Source organism: Tenrec ecaudatus, chromosome 4 (genome assembly GCF_050624435.1).
Source record: "Tenrec ecaudatus isolate mTenEca1 chromosome 4, mTenEca1.hap1, whole genome shotgun sequence".
Classification (NCBI taxonomy): Eukaryota; Metazoa; Chordata; class Mammalia; order Afrosoricida; family Tenrecidae; genus Tenrec; species Tenrec ecaudatus.
The window spans coordinates 54,490,003-54,514,249 of record NC_134533.1 but is presented as its reverse complement, the minus strand read 5'-3'; the positions used below and the strand labels follow the sequence as shown (position 1 = coordinate 54,514,249).

Below are 24,247 nucleotides of genomic sequence, written 5' to 3'. Positions count from 1 at the left end.
CTTAAATTATGAAAAATGATATATTGGGGGAAATTAAATGGCATAAAAATATAATATTTTCTAAATGAAATTCTTACCCACTTTAATCATGGGACAGAAGTAGTATTTCAGGTTAGAAATGAATGTGTTAATTAAGAATGTTTTAAAATTGAACCTGGATTTTAATTTCTCAGCAGTCTTTGCAAGATTAAACACAAGAATCATCCTAATTACCAAAATGTATATGCATGATGATATGTATGGATTTACTGAACACATTTTCATATTAATAGTATTAAAGTTAAATATTGAGGGTTATAAGTATTCATATTTTGAATTCACTTTTCAGGTGATCTGCTCTATTAGATGAGAAACCATGCAATCTATTTTCTTCTCATTGCTCTCATGTTGTCTCTATAGTTTTAAAATTCAGATAAATATTTCACTCCGTTTCTGGGACAAAGAAACAAACTGCCATTTTTTTTACAAGTGCAAATGACTAGTATTGCCAGTTGAAGAACCTGAAGTAGGTAAGTATCCCATCCATGTCCTACAGCAATAATTAGCAGAAAGGAACAATACCTTCTACATGGCAACCACAGTAAAGAGCTTGGAAATCGTGTGCAACAAGCATATAACTTGTGCTAGACTGTCTCTAGATAGGATACTGATAAACTTCTCAATAGCCCACCTTGAAATATCCCTGTCGTCTAAGAGGCAGATAGCAACTAACAGCAAGGACTCCAGCAAAAACGCAGAGAAGTACAGTCGTAGTCGTCCGCGCTGCAGTGAGAAACAGTGCGGAGGTGCTTGAGCACATACTCCAGTCACACCATGCTTTCCTAATTGTGATCTTGGGCTACTTATTTGACCGCCCTGGGCCTTAAGTTTCCTCCTCTGAAGAGTAGGGATGGATGCCTTCCTTCTCTATAAGATTGCTGGATAGAGTGTGTGCAAAGCTCTTAGAAACAGGGGCACATAGAAACCCTGAATAAGTGCTCACTTGCATAATTTTTAACTTATTGGTACATTCTCTTGAAGGGAAGATCCCCCAAACAATCCCAAAACCTAAACCCACTACCATGTGGTCGACTCTGATTCCTAGGAACCCTATAGGCCAGGACAGAACTGCCCCTTGAGTTTCGGAGACCAAATCTCTTCTCCCTCAGTGACTGGTGACCTTGTAGTTAGGGGCCCAAAACCGCACCCCCAGGATTCTCTTGAAGGGAAGTCACTCTAAAGATCAGAAGATAGTGGCATTTTTAGTCAATTTAGTGGGGTGGGGATGGAGATGCAGAAATAAAAAAAGGTACACTGTCTTTCAGAAGATCGGAGCAAGGATATACAAGAGAGCAAGGGAGATACAATGTAACAAGTGGTAAAACGGATACACTGTAATGGAAGTATTCCAGTAATACAATCACTACTGAAACACCACTTCCTTTTCACTGGGGACAATCAGGTAAACTTTTCTTGCAATGAAGCCCCGGAAAGAGACCCTTTGGTACACGAAACTTTAAGAATCAACCTAAGCAAAAAGTGTGGCACGTGTTTGGGCTAACAGTTTCTGTTGTGCTTTGAGTCATGTCTCCTGTTCCCAGCCCAGAGTCTGTGTACCACAGAAAGGGTGTTCACGCTAAAGCCTTCGAGCAGAGAACACGTAACACTGTTTTTTTAAAAAAGGGAAACCACCCTTGGGTGTTCTTATTGGGTAAGGGAACTTTGTTTTTCTCTCGCTTTCCTCGCCATGGGTGCACAGAGGAAAGCCCTTCCACATTCTGCGCCTTACTTCCAGAGCGATTTTGTTTGGCTCGCGTTATCTCCGCTAAACCTGTGGTAGCACTCCTAGTAAAGGCTTCCTGCCACAGGATGGAAAATCCGAATGAAGCTTTCATTTACTAGAAGGGCAGAGTTCCACGTGGACCATGGAATATTTATGTCTCTATGAAGCCCTCTGAAAAGAATAATCTTATGATTGTTGTGCCCGTCATGGGTCGGAGGTTCAAGTCAGCACTTCTTTCTATCACCCCTTATATGTTTTACTGTATTTTACAGCTCAGCAAGGGGACCCATAAAGCAAGTGTCTATTTTATTGCAGCAACTAATTCTAATTAATCAAAGATTTCCAGCCAAACAACCCAGCATGGAACGCTGCGTGGAAAATATGAAGAGAACAAAGCGTTTTGTCAAATAGCACATCTCACGATGTAAACACATGTGTCTCTTAAAGAAAATTTTATCGTGTTCACATTACCGACATACAAAGGGGGCATTCTTGTGCAGACCTGGTGGGACGACTGTGGAGTCATCGTCACTGGAAACAAGAGCCTGATTAGGCTCCCACACAGCTATGAATAGACTTTCCTTTTTTAGTGGGATGGCTGCTTTTATTCCTTTGTAAAACAGACTGGTAATTGTCCCCCTAAAAACACTGATTTGTACCAGGGTAACATTTGTTTCTAACCAGCCCCTAGTAACCCCTCCCCCCAAATTTAGAATCAGCCAGTGACACTACTATCCCTTCTGGCCAGTCCTCTTCTGGGAAGGCTGAGTTAATCCACAGCTGTGGGAACGTGAAAGGGGGACAGAGCAGGGCAAGTCTGTTGGGTCTCTTGTCTGCTAATAAAGTGCACGGTCTGCAGGACAGATGTTAAGAGGATCTGTTAAATAAGTCAGCGGCAGAGATCCTGACCTCTGCCAAGGAACATTTTATTATTCCAGAAAGGGGCATAATTGTGAGGCATTAACAATTAGAAGAACCATCGCTTTTCTTTATAGATGTTTTTGTCCCCCTCATCCTTGCTTCATCATTTGGTTGAAATACAGCATCAAGACCCACTCACTGAGAAACAATGCCTAAATATGATTGGGCTCAGCATAAACTGCAGATTATAGGATTTCCCCCAATCCCAGGAAAATGGTTGGACCTTGGCTTGGCTTCCCTCTTAAACAGTGTAGTTTATTCAGCGTGTGTCATTACACTATTTGTACAGTCTCACTTACCACAGGGTACCATTGTGCTAACAAGACTATCAATCTTACCCAACCAGAGCTCCCTAACTATTAAGTCTAGTGGATGGGAAATGTAAATTGGAGCTTAAGTCAATAGAGGAGTACCACAACAGAAAGCTGTTGGGGACACCTCTACCACATTACCATTTATGGTGTGACAAAAATCACATCTACAACGTGCCCTGAGCGCTTCCTAGCACTTTGTGATCAAACCCTCCACTTGCCTTTCTGATCGCAGTGGCCACAGCTCCTGTAACACACTCAGCCTGGGCCAGACCGTCCTTTCCCGAATGTTCCAAGCTGGCTATGGGTGGTTCTACACCTACAGACACCAGTGGTGTTCTCTTGGGCTGACCTGCCGCTAGCCTTTCCATCCTGTAACCCACTCCAGAAACCTAATGAACACCTATTCTCCTTTCAAGATTCAATTTTAACATCACTTCATCCATAAAGACCTCTCCAGCACCTCCAGGTACAGCTGAATATTCCCCCTCCTGTGTCATTTCCAATCTAGGCATACATCTCTTTTCTCAATTCTGACATTGCATACCAGACTGTGGGTTTTCTGGGGGCAAGAGGGCATGTTCCATGAATTTTAATATCTCCAAAATAGAAAGACGTGCATATGATACCGTAGGCACTTAATAAATATTTGGGAAATTAATATTTGAGAGAACAAAATAACCCCCCCTTTCAAGTTATACTTTGGCTTTGTCACTACGCTGTTCACCATAAGGCCTCACACTTGTAACATAGATTACTTAGGTTGTAAACAAATAAATCTTCACAAAGTGGGGCGCCGTTGTAAGCAAATGGACCTTTTCAAATCTCTACAACCTACAACACTTCCACTGCCCCCAACCCCCACACCACCACCTCCCAACTCTCTCTCACATGCACAGAGCAGTGCAGAAGCATGAGATCGGTTGGTGTCCATCTATTTGGATTGTGTTCCATTCGGTCAACCCGTACGAGTCTTTCCTGTGTGCCTGTCGCCTCACAAGCCTCCACCTCCTGACCCTGTCCACTAACAGTGTGTGGCTTTCGTCAAGGTAACTCCTCTCTCGAGGCCCGGCACCTTGAACAGGCGCACACAAGGACTCGCACAGCACTTAACGGTGTGCAAAGCACTTTTCACGAGCATTGAAAGTGTTCGCACCACAACTTTCCTGTAGAGTAGTAGTCCCGCCTCCGCTTCATCGCTGCCGGGCAGCAGACAGATGAATCTGCCCACGTTCGAGGAACCCCTGGTAGAGTTAGCATTTGACCCACGAGGTCTCGGAGAGCCTTTCCAGCTCTGGAAGGGCATGGGATGTACAGTCTCGCTCTTGTGATTGGTTGTCGTTGGTTTGTGGCAGAGGAGAAGCCATGTGTCACAGAGTAGAGCAGCTCCCTAGGGTTCTCATGCCTGTGACCTCACGGAAGCATGGAAGCCAGGTGTTTCACTTCAGGATGCAGTTCAGTGGCTTCAAATCGCCAACGTCTGGATTACCAACCAAGGGAAAACTGCTTGCTCCACTCAGGAACCTTTGACATTTTACAATCTTAGAGTCCGTTGGTGAAGACTTTCTTTAATATAGTATGGCCCCCCTCCCAGCCCCAATTAGTAGGAAGTCCAGTTTAAAATATCCTAATTGCTGATTGGCCAACATTTCTTGCACTCAGCAACATCATTTTTTGGACTTAAGAGTAGTCATTAGACCTAGGCATTAAGACAAATGGATGTCGAAGTGCTGGTACATAGCCAGGAACCCTGGTGATACAGTGGTTAAGTGCTTGGCTGCTATCCAAAAGTTCAGTGGGTCAAACCCACCAGCCGCTCCTTGGGAGGAAGACAGGGCAGTCTGCTTCTGTAAAGATCACAGCCTTGAGGAAGCCCATAGGGCAATTCTCTGTCCTGCGTGCTTGATATGAATTGGGATCAACTCAACGGCAGTGAGTTTGGTCTTCCTTGGTGTACATCCAGCTTAGTCAATCAATATGCATAAATACCAAATGATCAGCTATGTTGCTTGTTAATATCGGTTGGGAAAGTTGTTCTTTTAATTGATTTCCTCCTAGACAATTACTGGATGAAGACAAGAGTTGCTTAGCTTGCTTACCCAGTAAAATACCAGATTTAAATATATTTGCTCAACAAATGAATAAGAGAGATGCAAGTATAATAAGGGTGTGGGGAATAAATCACTGAGCACCCACAATGTAGCAGACAGAGTGCTAGGAAGTTGGTTCCTGTTCTCTCCTTCAGACCTCATCCCCGCCCTCTGGTGTCATCACTACCCACATGGCCCAGATGAGGGGGACACTGAGGTTCAGAAGAAATTAGCTCAAGCCCATGACGCTTTTTTAACTTCAGAGACCTTGTAGAACCAAGAAGTATCACTTTGTGAAACCTCCAAGCCAGTCACTACTGTACAGACATGAGAAAAGAGGAGGTCAAGCTAGCTGCTCAAGGACTATTTCTGGCATCCTCGTTAAATGTGCTGGTGGTTTAGCACTGAAGAAGCCAATCTGAGCGACAGAGAATATGAGTTGAGGCGGACATTGAAACAATTCCAGGAAACAAGTTGGGGAGGAGTTTCATTAGACCATCACGCAAGTCCAAGAAATAGATGGTAGGCATGCTGTTTCCATGAATGGCCACAAACCATCCCTTGGTGGCACAGATTCGTTTACCTGTTTCACAGTGAGTGGTAGCAGTATTTGGTGGTAGTGCTTCTTAAACGAGAAATATGGTCAAAGGTGGATGTAAAATCAGGCAGAGTATGATTGGACATAGGTAGATTCGGAATGACTATGTTATTTTGCAACTTAAAATACCCCATTATCAAATCTACTGCTAAAAGGGTAAAGAAATGATTTTCATCCAACTCAATCACATCCAGGTCTCTACTCTCTCAACCACCCTGGACCCCGCACCTGTCTCCCCATATAGATCTTCCTTCCTCCCTCGCTCCAGCTCTCTGTCTGTAGTACTACACCTGAACAAAGGTGTAACTACATACGGGGCACGGAGCAGTCCTTAGCCCCGGGAGCAAACCCTTCCCTGGAGCCGCGTAGGGCTGTGCAGGGAGCCGCGGCGCTGCACACACAACGCTCCGTCTCCACCCACGTGGGGAAGCACCTCCCAAACCCCAGACGGCCCTCCCAGCGTAGTGAGACGGGTGGAGGCTCATGCTTCACTTCCTTCTATGATGGCGTTTCTCCTTATTTTTTATTTATTTGCTTTTCTTCTTAAGCAGATCACGTGATCGTCCGTTGAGAATGTGCGGCTAACCCATTTTTTCCTACAGTTCTTCAGCTGGGCCTCTGCGGAGGAGTTTGATCCAATTCAATGACTGAAGTAATACCTCTGTCCATTTGAGCATTAAATGGCCCATTGAAATACAGCTTAGTTAAAGAGAATTTCAGAAAATAGTACTTTCTAATTTTTTTTATTATGATTTCTCTCCCAGCTGACTAGAGCTGAGCTTGGAAACTGCTGCTCAGTCACTTTGCACTGGCTCCCGGGTCAGCCTCTCACCGGTGTTAATTAAATACAACCCCTTTGCAGTGGGCGAGGGTAAGTGAGAGCAACATAGTGCTCTTCTCCGAGGTCCATCGTCTGTCTGCCAGAAGGCTTCTTTGAGCAGAGGCCTCACTCACGAAACGTGGTTCGACGGAAAGCAACACAATGTGACAAGTGTTGGTCGCAAAAGGCCCTTCACACTCCCCACGTCCACATCCAGGGTGCTTCGCTCGCACCTATCACAAAGGAGCCCCGGGTAGCAGACGGTTTCGGCGCTGGGCAGCCAAGGCAGGCCAGTTTTCACGTGACACAGTGGGGCTGGATGAGCCCGCGCAGTGTTCAGGCCGTCTCTGTCTCTGCCCTACACGTCCCCCTGTCCCACAACTGCCTGCAGCGTGAGAACGCTCTCCCGGCAGTTATGATCATTGGTGTGTGCTCCGTTTTACACTGACACTCTATCTTCTGCAACGCGTCTAGGCCAAGCTTGAAAACAAACAAACAAAAAGTGCCAAAACAACGTGTTTCTATACTGCCCACTTTAAACCAGGACAGCCTCTTCAAAACGACCGGGTTCACGGTTCTAAAAAGTTCCATGAACTCTCCCGAATTATTTGTAAATTAAACCATTCCAGATAAAGCTCTTTTAATACTCTATAATTAGTCTTGTCTCTCTGAACATGACTTTACTGTAAATGCTCCTTCCTGACTCTCCTATTGTCCCAAGATTCCCGAGAAGAAAGCAGCCAGGCGATAATTCAGCATTATTGCTGCTTCAGTGCACTAATCGCTTAAAGAGCAGAAAAGGCTCAGTGCTCTCTGCCCCACAGCTCCGGAGCCTCCTGGCCTGCGCAGGCATCCCGACCCAGCCACGCCAGATGTCAAGAGGGATACCCAGCTCCGGATGCAGCAGGCGCTCCCTTCCAGTATGGTCGGACATCTGCTGCATCTGCTGGCATGCAACCTGCTGACCGCACTCAGAGGACTGCCCAGGAGAGGGATGGGCGAGGGCACAGCTCTGCCGCGACTCCAGGAGACTCATCAAAACTGGAAATTGTAAGATAGTCCCAGCAACGGCCCCAAGAGGGCTCTGGCACTGAGCAAACTTTCTGCACAACCCCCTCCCTCAGAGGCGAGTCACGCAATAGCATCGCGTCAGTCATCATTTTTCTATCCCTGTCAAGTTACGTTTGAAGTTTCTTCTGGACAATTAGATGACGTTTCTGAAAAACGCATAAACTCTTTGAGATCCTCAGAATGTCATCTTAACTTTGAAACTTGGTCTCTTTTCTAGCTTCATTAAATTACCTTTAATTCACTTAACTCTTACATTAAGAGGGAATATTTTTTATGGAAGGAAGCTTCTAAATGACAATGCTACCTACACAGCAGTCAACAAGGATGAAAGCTAGAATCCTGGACTAGAAACAAATTGCAAAATACAGTTACACTCTCCATGATAGTCCTGTCAGGTTTACTAGGTGCGCAATCTGGGCCACGTCACCTAGCTCACTTGAGCGTCATTATGTCTTCTAACATAAAGGGAAAGTAATAATGCCCAAGGGTTATGAAGGTTAAATAGAAATTTCTCTTCAAATTATAAAAGGTTATCCTATAAACAGTAGGTATTGGTATATATGTGTGCATGCATGAATACATTAATAATATTCAAATCATGTTTGTTTGTTTGTTGTTACAATGAAATTCATGCTTCTTTTGTAGTGCCCAATTCACGTATCAAGTACAGGATCTCTGCCGGAAAAAGATTCCTTTCTTCTTCTGAGGTCTGGTAAACTGCATCTTATAAAAGCCACAAACAGCTCTCAGATGTTTACCAAATTTCAGATTTACTTCATTGTGAAAGAGAAACTTATATACTATTAAATCCAAAATGTTAATCGTTCTTTACTAAAATCCAGACTGTGTGGTGAGCTGAATACAATGGGAAAGAGGAGCTTGAGGACAATGTAGTGTGCAGTCAGAAGTGACGGCAATGCAAGTCTTGGTGTGGAAGGTCAAAGTGAAGCTAAGGACCAAAGCTAAATCATGGACTATCGCGTTGCCATCTAGTTGTGTCCAGCGCGCAGCAATTCTATAGGACCGAGAAGGATTGCCCATCGCGTTTCCAAGGCTGGACGTCTTTATGAAACCAGACTGCCCCGTCCTTCTCCTAATGGGAGAGCTGGGGGATTCAGACTGCTGACTTTTTGATGAGCAGCTGAACGCTTAAAACACTGCACCACCAAGGCTCCTGTATAGTTAGATGGATACACTGTATCTTAAAACAAACAAACAAAAAACCTTTCCTTCTGAGTTCAGGTGGGCAGGAAGAGAGATAGCAGAGGATATTTTCATTAACACATGTAAGAGTTCCAACCTCAATTTGGCCTTCGATGCTAATAACATCTCCCAAATATAACTTGCATCAGACATTGTCAAATGATTTCCAAAGGGGACAACAGGCCCTAGTTGAGAGCCACTGGTTTAGGACTGTGCTGGGAACACAATAAGCACTAAATAAATATCTGCTGAATAATTGGATGACTCAATTTGTCATGTTTGGATTTGCAAACAAACTCTTTAAAATTTCCTGAGCATAATTATTTTCTAAACCTTTTAAAGATAGGTTTTGATACCAATCTAATGATCCTACAAGTATTATGTTATTCCAACAGTGGCAGTTAACAAGTAAATTGCAAGTTTACAAAAAAGTATGTGAACGAATGTGATGTTCCATGACTTCTTTAGATTAAATTATTAAGTAAACTAAAGTGAATACTTGATACAGATTACCCAAATGGGATTTCTAGATTAAAAATAGCCATATTTCAAACTGGTATAAGGTGAGTACTGTATGCCTGTAGTTTGTAGAGTTTGAGAAAGTTAAATATATATATATATATATATATATATATATATATATATATATATATATATATATATATATATATATATATATATATATATATACGTTTTAGGCAACACTTTTTCCAAACATAGCTATAGTTTATTTATCTACTGCTTCAGTCCATAATGTTCAAGGTCGATCTCTGTAGGAATGTTGGTGACAAAGTACCAAAGACCATGGTCTAGGTTCATTTCAATTTTATGGGTCAAAGGTTGGCAGAAGTATCACAACTGGTCTGGTGCTAGATTTTTTTTCTGGAAAAAATGAGTAATTCTAATTTAAATGTGTACTTATCCAAGTGACGAAGAGGCTAGAGGCCTGGGGAAACAGATGTGGTCCTCCTCTGCCTCCACTTTTCAGTCCATGAAATAGAAATGCAAGTACTGAGCTAACCCTGCAGGAACTGACTATAAATCTACAGGATTTAAACCTGAGCCTTCTAGACTCCAAGCACAACTGTGCCTACGGGTCTAGGGCTTCACAGAGGCAGATGCTCATACCTTTCTCCAGAATAGAGACATTGGTATTTATAAACCTGGAAAAATGATACAAACCTATTCTTTTCTCAATTTGCTTCTATTGCTCTTATCAGTTTGAAGAGTGAAAGAGTGGATGTGCAAAGATTGTGTGTGTGTGTGTGTGTGTGTGAGTATGTGTGTCATTATTCATGCAGTACTCGTAAAGGGTACACAGGAGATGGTTGATCATTGCTTGGCTATTCATATTTAATTGAAAAGAAAAATCCTTCGCTGGTGTCTTAAAAGCTTAGAAGATATATAAGGGATTCTAATTACTATCTTAATTTAAAAAATCTGGGATAGCCAAAATAAAGTAAGATGTTTTCAAATCAGTATGGGAAGTTTGAAGCTTTATGCGTCTTATTTGAATTGACAATGTAAGTAGGTTTGTACTAATAAGAGACGTACTGCAGCATACAAACTTCTCTCCCAACAAGACACACAGAGAAGGCAGAGGAGTAATAACTACGTGCTAGTTCCCCGTGTCAGAAACTCGATCCGCCTGCTGCAGTAAGTCTATTTGGGGAAAACCATTCACCCTCGGCTGCTCAATCCATGTTAATGAACATATCACTGAGGGAAAAATGGAAAGGTTTTGTCCTGCTCGGTCTGTTCTGTTATCTACTATGTCGAAACATCTGATTATATTTTTAAATTTAAGTTTCCTAAGTTTTGCATATGCCAACTTACTCTATGGTTGGAAAATGAGAATGAAGTATATCTTAAGACACTAGAATATTTTGTTTTCAAATTCCATCATCTCTCCGAAGGTCAGCTTAGATCATTACAACACCCACACATACAAATATCTGATACATAATATCAGCCAAACAATATTTATAGACTCCATTTTTTTCTTAAAGCACTAGAAATACCTACCATTATTTGAGAAGCCCTTGCTTCTTCCTAGCAGTCTATTTAAGCACACATCACACCCTGGAAGCCCCCTGTTGGGGGGTTAATTAGTAGGGCCGGAGCTAAAGGGCTGTTGGTGAGAGTCCTACACTGGGAGGGCGAAGTTGCATTGATGTTGTAATTCCTGGATTCTGGGCTCCAACTGAACAATCTCTGTGAGCAAAGCTGAAGATCTCCCCAACCAGATAATGTATGTACAATCCCTATCAGAGTTTACATAAAAAGGATAACTTCTTTCAAATTTTAGCCATTGCCCCCAAATCAGTTGAAAATCAAAAATACAAAGTCAAATTTCATTTTACCCAATATTTTCATTTATGTGTGATCAGTTTAGACGTCCTCCACTCCTCAGAGTACGACAGGCTAGATTTTACAATCATAGAAATTCTTTTCATATTTTGTATCCTTCTCTGATCTTCTACAGCTTTATCTGCAATCAGGATTCACTTGGTTCCTGGAATTTTTCCTTAGGAAGTCTACTTGGAATTGAAAAGTTGTTCACATAAACTAATGCTTCCTCTGGGAGCACTTGACAGAACCTAACCAAAAAGTTTAAAGAAGGCTAAGTCTCATAGGCTACCAAGGATGAAATACTCATTAATGCCACAAATACTTGTCAAGTGTGTACAAGGCAATGCTGGGAATGCAGTAAACAACGGAGATAAAATCTCCGAGTGCGGGGACACAGACCCCAGTGGATTAGACGATACACACACACACACACACACACACACACACACGAGCAGAAAAGAAGAATTCTTTCTGTTTACAGAGACGATGCAAAGTCTTGATCTATCCTGGGTGGCTTCGTTGCCATTTATGCAACATCCACCACATGGCCTCCCCTTTACTCTCCATAAGAACCATGAGAATAGTGTTACTGCCTCTCAACAAGGACAGAACGGAAAAGCTGGGAATTTGAGAAGAGTGGTAGACAACATAAGCAGCAAGTCCTGGAAGAAACTCTAACCCAAGGTTCTGACTCCAAAATCAGAGCTCATTCCATTGCCCTGAAACTCATCTAATTCTACTTAAAAACGCCCCTCCCGTGAGTCAGCGCATTCCTAAAATTCACCGGAAAGAGTCAGAGGGGCATTGAAGGTCTACTGAAAGAAAAGCAAGCATTTCCCCTCCAAGCACCACCCCATGGTTGGCATCCTCAAAACAATCACTACAATCCCCTGTCTCCATTGGGTAGCCAGTAACAGGGCACTCCAATCAAGTCTTTATTCAGCCCACAGCTCTGTTAAACACCACGATCTCTCAACCCTAGCCAGCAAAGCCAATTCACCCTCCCATTCCCCCATATCACAAAGGCATGCTTATGATTGTAAACAAGTAGACAGGCCTGAGCTACAGTTGAGCAGAGCATCTAAATACAATATAATAAAGATTCAGCCTGGAACGGAAATAGAAATAGAGCATTTCCAATGTTGATGGGCACTTCTTCACTTTCCATTTGCAGCCTGAAAATTGACAATATCATTTAAATAAAATATGTGTTCCTATTCACTTTGCAAAGACTTCAATTGTTCCCCTTCATCTTTGCGAACTTGGTAAGACTCTAATAGTTTCATTTAAGAGGAACTGATGGCTGGTAGGTTTTCCGAGTGTTTTGCCGCTCTAATTACATCCCCCCCCCAACCTCCCCTAAACTACACAAAATGCCCATCAAATAAAAGTGAAAATGTATTTATGAGGATATTTCTGAATTTTCATATACAATTCTTTCCAGTTAGACGACTAACCCGTACTATCATTGTTAGAACTAGTCTGTTAAAAATATGTTCCAACCAAACCTGGAGAGGTTTTGAATGCACGATAAAAATCATTCTCTGGGGCTAATGAAGATAGAGACTCTGCCTGTAACGATATTAAGTTTGTTTTCACTGGTGATTCCGAGAAGTGAGCAATCTGTCAGAGATACATTGAGTGAAATTACTTGTCTTGTAGGAATAACTGCTGACAGTCACTTTAACTCAGGGCTGACCCAAATATCTCCCTGCTGACAAACAAATTACCATGTCTAACTTTGAACAGGTAACTAACTAGCGTGTTTTTAATTTTGATTGGTCTTTCAGAATCCCTACTACATAGACTCAGCCCCATCCTTCAGTGTTTGGTTTGGTTTTTGTTTTTAAATAAAAGCAACAAAAAGTGTTTAGGGAGGTGGGGAGGCAGGTTTGAATTAATGTGTAAGAAAAATGTAACAAGAGCTAAGAAAAAGAACAGTTATTGTTTTTGGTGGGTTTTTTTTTTTTTTTGCAAGACTGTTATGCAGATGAAACTGGTGTGCCCAGCCAACATTAAGACTGGCAGTGCCGCCAGTGACTGACTGGGTGAGTGAACACATTACGGAGACAGTGTGGTAGGAATTAATTTTCTTCAATAAAGTGATTTTTAAGGCTCATATATTTCACAATCTAAACATATGTCACTGTTTCATAAACAAAATAAATGGATTAAAATAATGCATTACCAATATGCTGACACGTGGAGATATTTTAATTAGGAATTCTTAAGCTGTGTGATATTTAACTGCTGTATTTGCTGAAGAGAAGCATGCATCATTTAATAAAAAGGCATGAGACAGGTGTACCACTTCACACAGTATAGAGATTGTGTTTAATAAAAACTATTACTCCCAATTAAAAGCCAAAACAAAATTGCTCTAAGCATATATCCTATTGAAATAAACCCCACAAAATGAATCAATACAATAAAGCTACTTTTTCATTTAAAAAAAGCCACCAAGAGCTTAGTTCCTGAGACAATATTTATTCAGAAACAATATAGCATCTTAGCTATGTAAAGGCCATATTTACATGACTGCCTCATTATACTGGTTCCCCTTCTTTAACATTCTTTTTGACTTACTTGAAGGACCAATGCTAATATCGCTGAGGAAAGCAAATGGCAACTGGACCTGGGATTTATACTGGGCGAGAGGATTGGAATATGCAGCAATGTAATATATTGTTTACTGTAGCAAGTTCCCTCTGTTCTCTAAAGGTCAAAAGCATTGTAACCTCAAAGTTACAGTTTCTGATTGTTCTGAGGGTTAAATACATGGTCAAAATTAATGGTTTGCGGCCCCTCCACCTTCAGATATATGAGCATTCATGCCTCCATCTGCTGAACTGTTCAACTAAAAATAGTGTTTCTTGGCCTTCTCGCTCATAATATTGTGCCCCTGAGGCAGAAAAAACTGCCGGAGATCTGCATAGTACTACCCCCAAGCGGCTTTCCTGGGTCTTCTTTATTTTAAAGAAAGAATGGAAGAGGTCAATATAGGGAGCAGGTCTCCATTTAAAATACTTACTCTCCACAAACGCGGGATTTCAGGGTCTTATAAACATCATAAAAATTATGAGGGTGAGTAAAAATGTATCGCAACAAAATCATAGACACCTTTATTAAACAAAGCTATCAAAATGCAAAGTACTGTTTCTCAGTAACCCTTCCATCCTCCAGACCCACATCCTTCTGAGGGCTGTTTCCCATCTGGCTGACCCTTTCCCCAAAGAACTCTGTGCGCTGCGATGGACGCCAGGTCAAAGCGGCAGCTCAGGCACTCTCAGGGACTCGGTGTCTCTTTGCAGTGTTCTTTCAGTTTGGGGGTGAGTAGGGAGAGTTTGAAGGGGTAAGAGCAGAGCTACAAGGTGAATGGGGGGAAGTTTCCCAACAAAGTTCTTAAGGGACAGCCCCGTCTCCTTTCACTGACAGCGCAGGTGCCGTACTAGGGCAGGAAAAACAAACCAAAAAACGTGGGCACAGCAGGGTGGTTTTCCATTGCCTTTCCAATAAGCCCCCAGAATTGTACTTGGAGAAAAAATTTCAAGGTTACCTCTTTGGAATCCCAAAATCAACTGACCTCCCTACCTGAAAGTCATTGTTTTTCTGTTTGTTGTTTTGTTTTTTCTTTTTATTTATTTCTCTTTTAAATCGTTTTCTTGGGGGCTCTTACAGCTCTTGGAACATTCCATACATCAATTGAATAAAGCATATTTGCACAACACCATTTTCTAAACATTTACTTTCTATTAAAGCCCTTGGTATCGGCTCCTTTTATTTCCCTTCCTCTTCCCCTTCCCACCCCTTGATAAATTATAAATTATTATTTTTTTCATAGCTTACACTGACCAATGTCTCCCTTCACCCACGTTTCTGCTCTTTGTCCCCTGGGAAGGGGGAAGTTGGGCATCCATCATTCCCCTTTCTCTTCCCCACCCCTCCCTTTCCCCCTATCCTTCTGGTATCGCCACTCCCATTTCTGTTCCTGGATTCCATGTGTTGTGAGCTTTTATCTGTACCAGTTTATATGCTTCAGTTCAGCCAGAACTGAAAGGCAGGACTGGGGTCATGATAATGGAGGCGGGGGGGTGTTGAGGAAGCCTTAAGGAACTAGTGGAATATTGTGTTTCATCAGTGCTATACTGCATCCTCATTCACTCTTCCCTTCCTTGTGAGTCTTCAGTGAGGGGATGTTCTATTGTCCACAGATAGGTTTTGGGTTTTTACTCTGACTCTCCTTGTTCTCAACAATGCTTTTGTTTGTTTGTTTTGGGTCTTCTGATGCCTACTACCCAATTCTGTCGACACCTCATGATTGCACAGGCTGATGTGCTTCTTCCATGTAGGCTTGTTGCTTCTCTACTAGATGGCTGCTTGTTTAACTTCCAGCCTTTAAGACCCCCAGACAGTTTATCTTTTGATAGCAGGGCACCATCAGCTTTTTCACCACATTTGTTTGTGCACCCACTTTATCTTCGGTGATCATGTCAGTAGGGTGGGCATCACAGAATGCCAGGTTATTAGAACAAACTGTTCTTGCATTGAGGGAGTGCTTGAGCAGAGGCCCAGATATGGGAGTCAATGTTTTAAGTGGACTTTTTTTAAGGCACCCTAATTAGACCAAGACAAGTCTGTTCCTGAGAGAATTTGTCTGCATCCCTTCACGATGGCAGGGACACATTCAAACAGATTTTATTAGGAATGAACCTGTGCATGGATGCACTAGAGTCTTGGTAGAAATACGTTTAGACTTTCCCCTGTACTGTGTTAAGATTTGCCAAGGCTTGTCTATCTTGGAAGTGACAAACTTTAAAGGGACCATTAACTCTAACAATGAATAGGTTAAGGATAAGCGCAGAGTATTTTAGCAGTGTGTGTGTGTGTGTGTGTGTGTGTGTGTGTGTGTGTGTGTGTGACAGAGAGAGAGAGAGAGAGATTGAGAGAAAGAGAAAGAGAGAGAGAGAGAGAGAGAGAGAGAGAGAGAGAGAGAGAGAGAGAGAGAGAGAGAGAGAGAAGCCTTTCCTCCTGGAAATTTGTTTAGAAATAAAATCAGTTGACATAATACTATTGACAGTTTATCACAATCAGTGATAGAGCTGTGACATTTCAGCTTGTCAAACGAGGGGATCAAACTAGCCAGAAGTGAAAGCAGATATTAAAAACCATAAAGCAAAAAATATTATATAATTTTCCCCTTACTTTTGCTCAAGAGTCTGAATGCAGCAGCTTAACTCTGGTGGTGTACTGTGTTTTCAGATCTCCCAATGAGCATGTTACCCTTACACCAGAAAGTGTGGCAAATCTGCTTTCCATACAAGGTCAATCTTTTCAAACTCAAGTGCCACATGAGCAAACAGATCAAAGGTGTCCTGGCATGCAAGAAAAATATGTAAAAATGGAAGCAAGAGAACAGAGCAGAGATTAAACCAAACCCCAGAAAATTCTCTGATCCCAATTTACACTGTAGATCTATGCGGGTCCTGCATTGATGAGTTCTTGATTTAGGAGCCCTGGTGGAGCAGTAGTTACCTGTTGGGCTGCGATCAGCATGGTCAGCAGTTTGCAACCACCAGCAGCTCCATGGGAGACAGACTGAGCTTTCTATTCCTAGAAATAGTTACAACCTCAGAAACCACAGAGGGTCGCTATGAGTCAGCACCGACCTGATGGCAGTGAGTTTGTTTGAGTTCTATTCAGGCTAATGAAAGTGACAGACACATACAGATGGTATGCTTCTTGGTCTGCTCTACTGCCGCACTACACAGACCTGACACTCACATGAATGGCTTTAGGGCTTCCAGAAACCCAAAAGGAGACAGACTTGATAGTACAGGGGGTAGTAATGGCCAGGAGTGGTGTGGGGGAGTAGCTAACCTTGTGAAAAATGAAGTGATGGGAGAAAGCCCTCAGTGAAAATCAAAGCTAAAGAAGGCAGGGAATCTTGAGTCCAACCCAAAGCTTTCATATTCTTCTGACCGCTTAGAAGTCTCTCAAGTTATATGCCGTGAGTGGGTAAGCAGAGAGATCAGTTCCTAATGTCCAGTCTTCTCCTGTTTAGCTCTTTGCTCTGCGTGCCAAGAGACAAGGCACCCTCTCTTCAGCCTAAAGAAAGCCTGAGATAAGAACTTTCTTCTGGGTGTACAGGGACAGAAAATATGCTCAGAGCATGTGTCTGATCATGCCTGGGTGGAAACCCCCTGTGCACCTCTCCTATCAAAGTGAAAGCAAAAGAGCGAGGCAGACGCTGGGACTCTTCCTTAGGCTACGTCCAAGGTGGTCTTTGATGTTGTCCCAGTCCTTCTTTTTAGAACGGAACCCTCTCTGTTATATTCCAAAAGGCAAATTCAAATCAGATGAGGAGCTAATGTCAGAGACCCTCTGTGGACTACAGAGTAACCTGTTACATAGTCACCGTGATATGTACAGACTGCCACGGCCAATAGGGACTGACTAGACAGCATTGATAGATGTAACTATTTCCTTTTGTGGGGCTGAGTTTTCCAACCAAATAAATAGGTTTTGTTATTAGATCTATCCCAGAAAATTAAAATGTATTTCAGTCTGCGGTCACCTCTCTCCATTTTTTTTTTAATTCAACAGCTAGCTGGCAACCCACCAATGATTGATAGTCCCAGAGGGGAACGCCAGTGCTACAGGAGCGGAATCGCGCAGGAAACTGGAGAGAGGAGGATTGGGTATCTGTAGCAGGCAGCGTATTCAAAGGTATTCAAAAGAAAGACTATCTAGCGAAAACAAAGAGTTTTACTGGAAGGTTAAATATGAACAGCATACTAAGAAGCTTAGCAGGCAAAAAGTAACCACTTAGACCCTAGCAACCACACATATTTTCAGCCTGAGAAATTTAAGTTAGGAAATCTGATTAGGAAGAGCAGGAATCTTGGGTAAAATCCCTGATGCCAGAACATTTTGTAACCTTGGTTAAATAATTTGGCTGCTCTGAGCCTGTTTCCTAGGCTATAAAGGTGGAATTGTATTTTATAGGATTAAATTGATAGGATTGCTATATCGTCCAGTGAGATAAATATTATTTTTATGTTAAAAACAATACATAGCACTATACATAAGAAACAATTTTTAAAAGTGAAGGAAAGAGTGGAGGTTTTGAAGGCATTCCTAGTGTGAAGCAATAGAGCCTAGTTCAGGAGCACTGGTTTGGGGGTTGCCTTTTTCCTGGAGGAAAAGGAGCCAACACAGAGTCTCCTGAGGAAGGAGAGGAAAGACGAGGCTGTGGGGTTTAGGTCAAATGTCTGCCACTTTGGAAGAAATCCTGACTGAGCAAACCAATCCCCCACCCAGTGAAGCACCCACAGAAGCGTCCATACCTCAATCTGTTTGTGGTTGTAAGAGTGGCCACCACCATGGTCAGAGGTGTCCAAATTCCTGCCAAAACGGTCACTCAGGCCCTTGAGCCTTGGGTTAATTTGTGGGTGAGAGACATGACCCTTCTGTTTAGTAGCATAGTCAGAAAACAAACAAACAAAAAAGACAAAACATATCATCAGAACTCATGAAGCAGAAAACATCTCTGTAAATCTAGGGAGTTGCCCATAGCAAGGAGTGAAAATGCAGAAGGGTTGGAACCCAGGTGGTCTTATGGAAATCAGAGGGAGGCTCCCTGGTGGTGAGACGGAACAACGGTACTGGCCTCTTATTTCCGTCTCCGATGTGAGGAGACACTCGGTAGCACAGTTATGGAAAAAGGAGACATAGGCAAGATTTACTCTGAGTAAGGTTTCTCTTTAGATTGTGAACCAACTGCCTGCCGCAAGTTCCAGGGTTGGTCGTGGGAAAGGGAAAAGCTTGGAAGAAATGTAGGGCTATTGCCCCTGGGGTGACCTTTGTCAGCGAATCCATGATGGACAACATCCTCAAGGCTTTCTGAGCGAGGCTGAGGGCACAACTTCTCTAAGTGTTACAAAATTGATCACGTAGGTGCATCAGCCTGCGTTATTTTTAGATCCACTTGAAAACCTTCAAAATAATTTTTTTTCCTGGTAGATTATCTGTATTTTTTTTATGTTCAAGTCACATAAGAAAAAGAAATAAAAATGTTTAGCAAGACGCTATTCTCTATATGTTTAAGAAAACCCAACTATAATCATCAGTAATTTTCAGAACTAAAATCTTCCCTTTAACAACTTTCCCTATATCGAAACTCAAGCTGCTCATTTTCATATGTATTTTCTAGATTTTTAAATGCGGAAGGGTTGACAACCATGTTAATGATCTTACCTTTTTGCTTTTATTTGTTAAACATGTATTCATTTTTAAAAGTCAACTTCGTATTACAAAGTAGTCCTAGAAGAATGGACAGATCATCTATCCCTATTCCAAACCTCTCCTTTCACATGTGAAGAAAGTACGGTGTTAATGATTATTCATGCAACTCCCCAAACAATCCCCTCCTCTCCCCCAACCCCACCCCCCACGCCCTGCCATGTTTAGCTTTGTGAGTCAAGGACACTGATCTAGAACTTGGCTTGACCTTGAACACAAAGGAAAACACATATATCTAGAAGGAACACATTGACATTTCACCAAACAGCACTCAAGCAACTTGAGAATAACCACAACTTGTTCTATGACCTACAAGAAAGAGTGTCCCCCCACAGCATCCTCCTCTGTCCTAATGCTGTGCAAAGAAGCAAATCTGGCCTTACACAAACACAGAGATGCAAAATTGATACGGAAAAAGCTAACATAACCCTATAGATAACCCATTAAAAACTGTAAAACATGAAGCCACCTGACAGAGAATGCATGTGTATGAGTGATAATGTTTTTGGTAATGAAACTGGCAGGTTTCTCTTCATTTGCTGTCTGATAAGCACTTAAGGTGTTAATCCTTCTGGGCCACACTTTAAAAATTATTTAACATTCAGGCCATTATTTAGCATACAGCTGGTTAGCAGTTTCCCACTAAAGCACTGGCTTGTATCCCAAATTTTTTTCCTTGTGGCATTTACCTGGAGCTGTAAAGGGCTGAGTCCAGAAGCAGCAGCAGCTGCCATTGTTGATGGCATGAACTGTACGGGGTAGCTATCACCTGTCAGAGAGAACAATGCATACAGGTTTAGACAATGCACAGGGAATCGCAGCAGACAAGTACAAACACGGTCCTTGGATCGCCTGAGCGTTACAACATCGCTCTAAGCCCAAACATCTGCAGAAACAAAAGGCTCAGTTGGGCACAGACTTGCAGTGCTGCCGTGGAACTTTTTGTTAACAGATAGCTGGTAGGCAAACTGGCAAAACATGAATGTAATGTTAAAAAAAATTAAATGTGCAATTCAAACATGTTCACTCCATTACAAATCTTGTAATACATCATTTTTTTAAGACTAGAAAAAATATCTTAAAGCCAGGCTGACACTCGGTACACTGAGAAATCATTGAGGCTTTTATATTATAACAACAAAAACATTTTTGGCTTGGTAGGCAAGGCAGAGTATTAGTATTAGTCCAAAAGAATGATGAGTTATTATTGGCTGCTCAGACCTCTAAATTTTATTCCATGAAAACTAAAGGGAGACCATGGCAATGTCTCCGTGTGGAAGTGGTGAGAGGGCAGCTGATCCTGCCCGCACGTTAGAGTGCTGGCGTCCCCCTGAGAGCGGAACTGTACCTTTCCCGACTAAGCTCCCGTAGAACCTAGCACAGAGTCACGCAAACTAGACACGCATCCAATAGACTCCGGTGATGATCTGATGAAGTAACCACGCGTTTTCCATGGGATTAAAAGCCTGGCAGATTGACCATGGTTCAGTAGAGATCAGTGCCACATCGTAAGGTGCTGTGGACTCCAGAGCACTCCCAAGCAGGCCAATGGAAGCACCTCCTGGGGCCCAAGCACCCCGCTGCCGGCCTGTCCTGGAAGAACCGAGAGCCAGTGATGGCGACTGTGTCCGGATAGTGGTAACTAGAATCCACACTCATCCTTGTGGGTAAATTGCACAATATCAGTGATTTAATGGAGTATCACTCAGACTTCAGCTACTTATTTAAAGTCAGTGCTACGCACCATCTCTAGGCTATATTTTAATAGGCTATCCCTCCACGCTTTTTGACATCTCTAATAACCACGCTGTTTTGCATGAACTGCTTCATGTTAAAAGGATGAGTGTAATGTTGAAGAGATGGGAGAGAAAGAATCGGTATTAAAGGTTGTTCAGTAGAAAGCAATAAAACCGCTTTTCTTTTCTTTCTTTCTTTCTTTCTTTCTTTCTTTCTTTCTTTCTTTCTTTCTTTCTTTCTTTTGTTCCCTGTGTGAACACAAATACCTGGAAGTTTCTGCGCCCTTGGTCTCTTGGAGAGCATCCTGTTTGCCACGTGAAGAGCTCCTTGCTCAGCTGGCCCCATGTAAATGTGAAGTTGTTTTCACTTCAAACAAATTGTTAGCTTCTAATCTACACAGTCTCTTTGCACCCTATCCATAATGCCTCATCAGACCATTGAGCACAGTGTGTGCTTGTACACAGTCCAGTGACAATTGGCTTCTGATTGCATATGGAGCGCCGCTACAATGCACCCACTAACGCCACATTGTGCTGGTCTCCTATGGAGTAATGTTCAAAATATCGGATCTTGTTTTTCCCCTTCCATGAGGTTGATTTTGAGCTATATGAGCTTTTTAAAAAAGATAACTAGGCCAGATTCTTTTTATTTTCAAATAGTAAATGATGGTGGCTTTATGCTTAAATAATTCTACCGATCTTCTTGATATTTAAACTAAATTATCTGAAGAAAGAATATCCTAATCTGAGTCAAATAGTATTTCTTTGGTCTACATCTTCTCAGGTTAGAAAACAAAAATCACAAAATGATGCTGAATTAATGATGCTTCATAAGGGGCGGGGGGCGGGAATCACCATTCCAATCACCATGGATGACCTCCTGGAACATTTTAAAGCTGTTCTTTCTTTAAATATCATGCATTATTCATACAAACTCTAAACCACAATTCCCCCCTCCCTGTTAGTTTAATACCAGTTTCTTTATTTGTACTAAAACATTTTTCATGTCAAACATATTTTAAAAAATCAAACTCTAAAAGAATTCCCTGGGGCACTCCTTTTTTCATAGCTGTCATGCTCTATGGTATGAAATAGTTGATTTTTTTAAAAGAGTTTTTGGCTTGCCAGTTAATTTATTCCTATCTCTACCACACCCTGTATTCCTCTCCACTCACCTGCTGGCTACAAACAGCTTTCTTTCCATTGCTGACACGTATATATTTTTTAAAATGTTTTTCACCTTTCTGCCAGTTTAAATCTATATATCGAAATATAATACTTTTACAAAGCTATTTCTCCAAGATGTGTCACTGTAGCAATAGTTTTAAGGTGAATACATTGGAGCAACAAAGTATATCACAACATACTTAGGAGAGAAAGAAAGTAAAAGGCAGGAGAAGATAAGGCAGAAGCCAGAAGGAAGGTTCAGGGTAGAAAAGAAAAAGGTAAGAGTGGAGGAGTTTTAAAAGGATAAACTCACTGCCACTGAGTTGTTGCAGCCATACAGTGGCACGGTACAGGGTTTCTGAGACTATAGCTCTTCACCGGAGCAGGAAGCCTCACCTTTCTCCCTCAGAGCACCTGGGGGGTGGCACCCCAGACCTTGAGATCAGCAGTCTCGGGTTTGCCCAACAAAGCCACCAGAGTTCCTGCTAAGAACTAGAGGGAATTTTAATTTTTTTAAATAAAAAATGTTACATGTTCTTCCTCCCTTTAATTTTCTCTGTGTAAGAGTAGATCAAGAAAGGGAACTCACACACAAAAAAAAGACTCAGTGACTGACTTGGCAAGAAATCAGTCAACATGTTGTAGCAATTTTTTTCAAATTTGTTTCTGGGTTTGAAATGCTTGCGTGAGGACCTATTCTTTAAAACGTGTACAAAGGAAGCAGCAGCCTGTTGGAACAGGTTGGCTGTGCACACGGCTGTAACCGGGCGCTTGCTACCTCTCATGTAAAAACAACCTCCAAAGGCTCGCTTGAGCAATAATGGCCATTCTGTAAATCCATCTCTCGAGGCTCCTCTATTTTCAAACAGATTGTCTTTATCTGAAGGTTAAGAAGAAGGGTTAAAAACCTATGACAAATTCATGAGGTGTTCGTTTGACTTGTCAAAGTAGGCAACTTTCCTTCAGAATCAAGCCCACTCAGAAGCAAGCGTCTCTGAAGTAAATCCAGGGAGACTGAAATGAAGCCAAAACTAAGTGGAACGAACACACGGGAGCAGAGGAGCTTGGTCAGAGAACTGAGAACCCAGGCTGCCTCCCAAAAGAACATGCCTGTGTGAGCAATTCAGACATGCAACTTAAAAAAGAGAGTTGAAAACCTCGTGGGTAAAATTTCGTCCATTCGCTTTCATTCTACTGAAAGTCAACGGACTAATCTGGCTGTAGTCTGCCGGGGTACTTACTTCAGTTACCAACCACTGAAAAAAATTACATCAAGAGGTTGGCAGTAAAAAATGAAACAAACTTTGAACTAGGAGACAAGGTTCAAGGATTCTTCAGCAACTGGCTTAAGTGGGACGGCAGCCCCATACCTTACTTTCCAATCTCCAAAACAAGAAAAATGTACTACACATTCCTAACCACCTCACACATTATTGTGTGGTGGCTTCATGGGGGGACAATCTTTCTACAGCATGGGAACGTTCCAATCACAAACACTTGGACATACCACTTTGCATGGGCCTCGCTTAGGTATACGTAGCAGAGAAAGACAACATTACGACTCTTCCGTATACTTGGGGAATGTGATAAGACAACCGTTAGCCTCGTAAGAAGCTACATTGGAGCAAACGCTGGCAGGTAATAGGTGTCACACTTGCAGCTCTGAAAAGGAGGAGGCAGAAAGAGAGAGTTCCCTCCAAGGTGTTGTGGGGAGAGAGGAATAAAAAGCATGGTCAAGACTTCTGACATACCAGGTACACACATGTATAAGCCGAGATTTTTCAGCACATTTTAATGCAGTTTTTGTGGTAAAATTAGGTGCCCCGGGTGATATTCGGGTCGGCTTATACTCGAGTAAAAGATCACACTCCACTTATAATTTCTCTGCTACATTTCCCTGCTTGATTCATCAAAT

General features: G+C 42.2%; 1 protein-coding gene across 4 annotated transcripts in view; it reads right to left on the bottom strand.

Annotated features, from left to right (window-relative positions):
* The window catches only part of SOX6 (SRY-box transcription factor 6), a 528,806-nt gene that overhangs the window by 110,947 nt on the left and 393,612 nt on the right, over positions 1–24,247 (bottom strand). For all 4 annotated transcript variants that reach the window (XM_075548430.1, XM_075548432.1, XM_075548431.1 and 1 more), the window contains exon 8: positions 20,119–20,198. In XM_075548430.1, the coding sequence (XP_075404545.1) occupies positions 20,119–20,198 (80 nt within the window). The remainder of the gene's footprint in view (positions 1–20,118; positions 20,199–24,247) is intronic.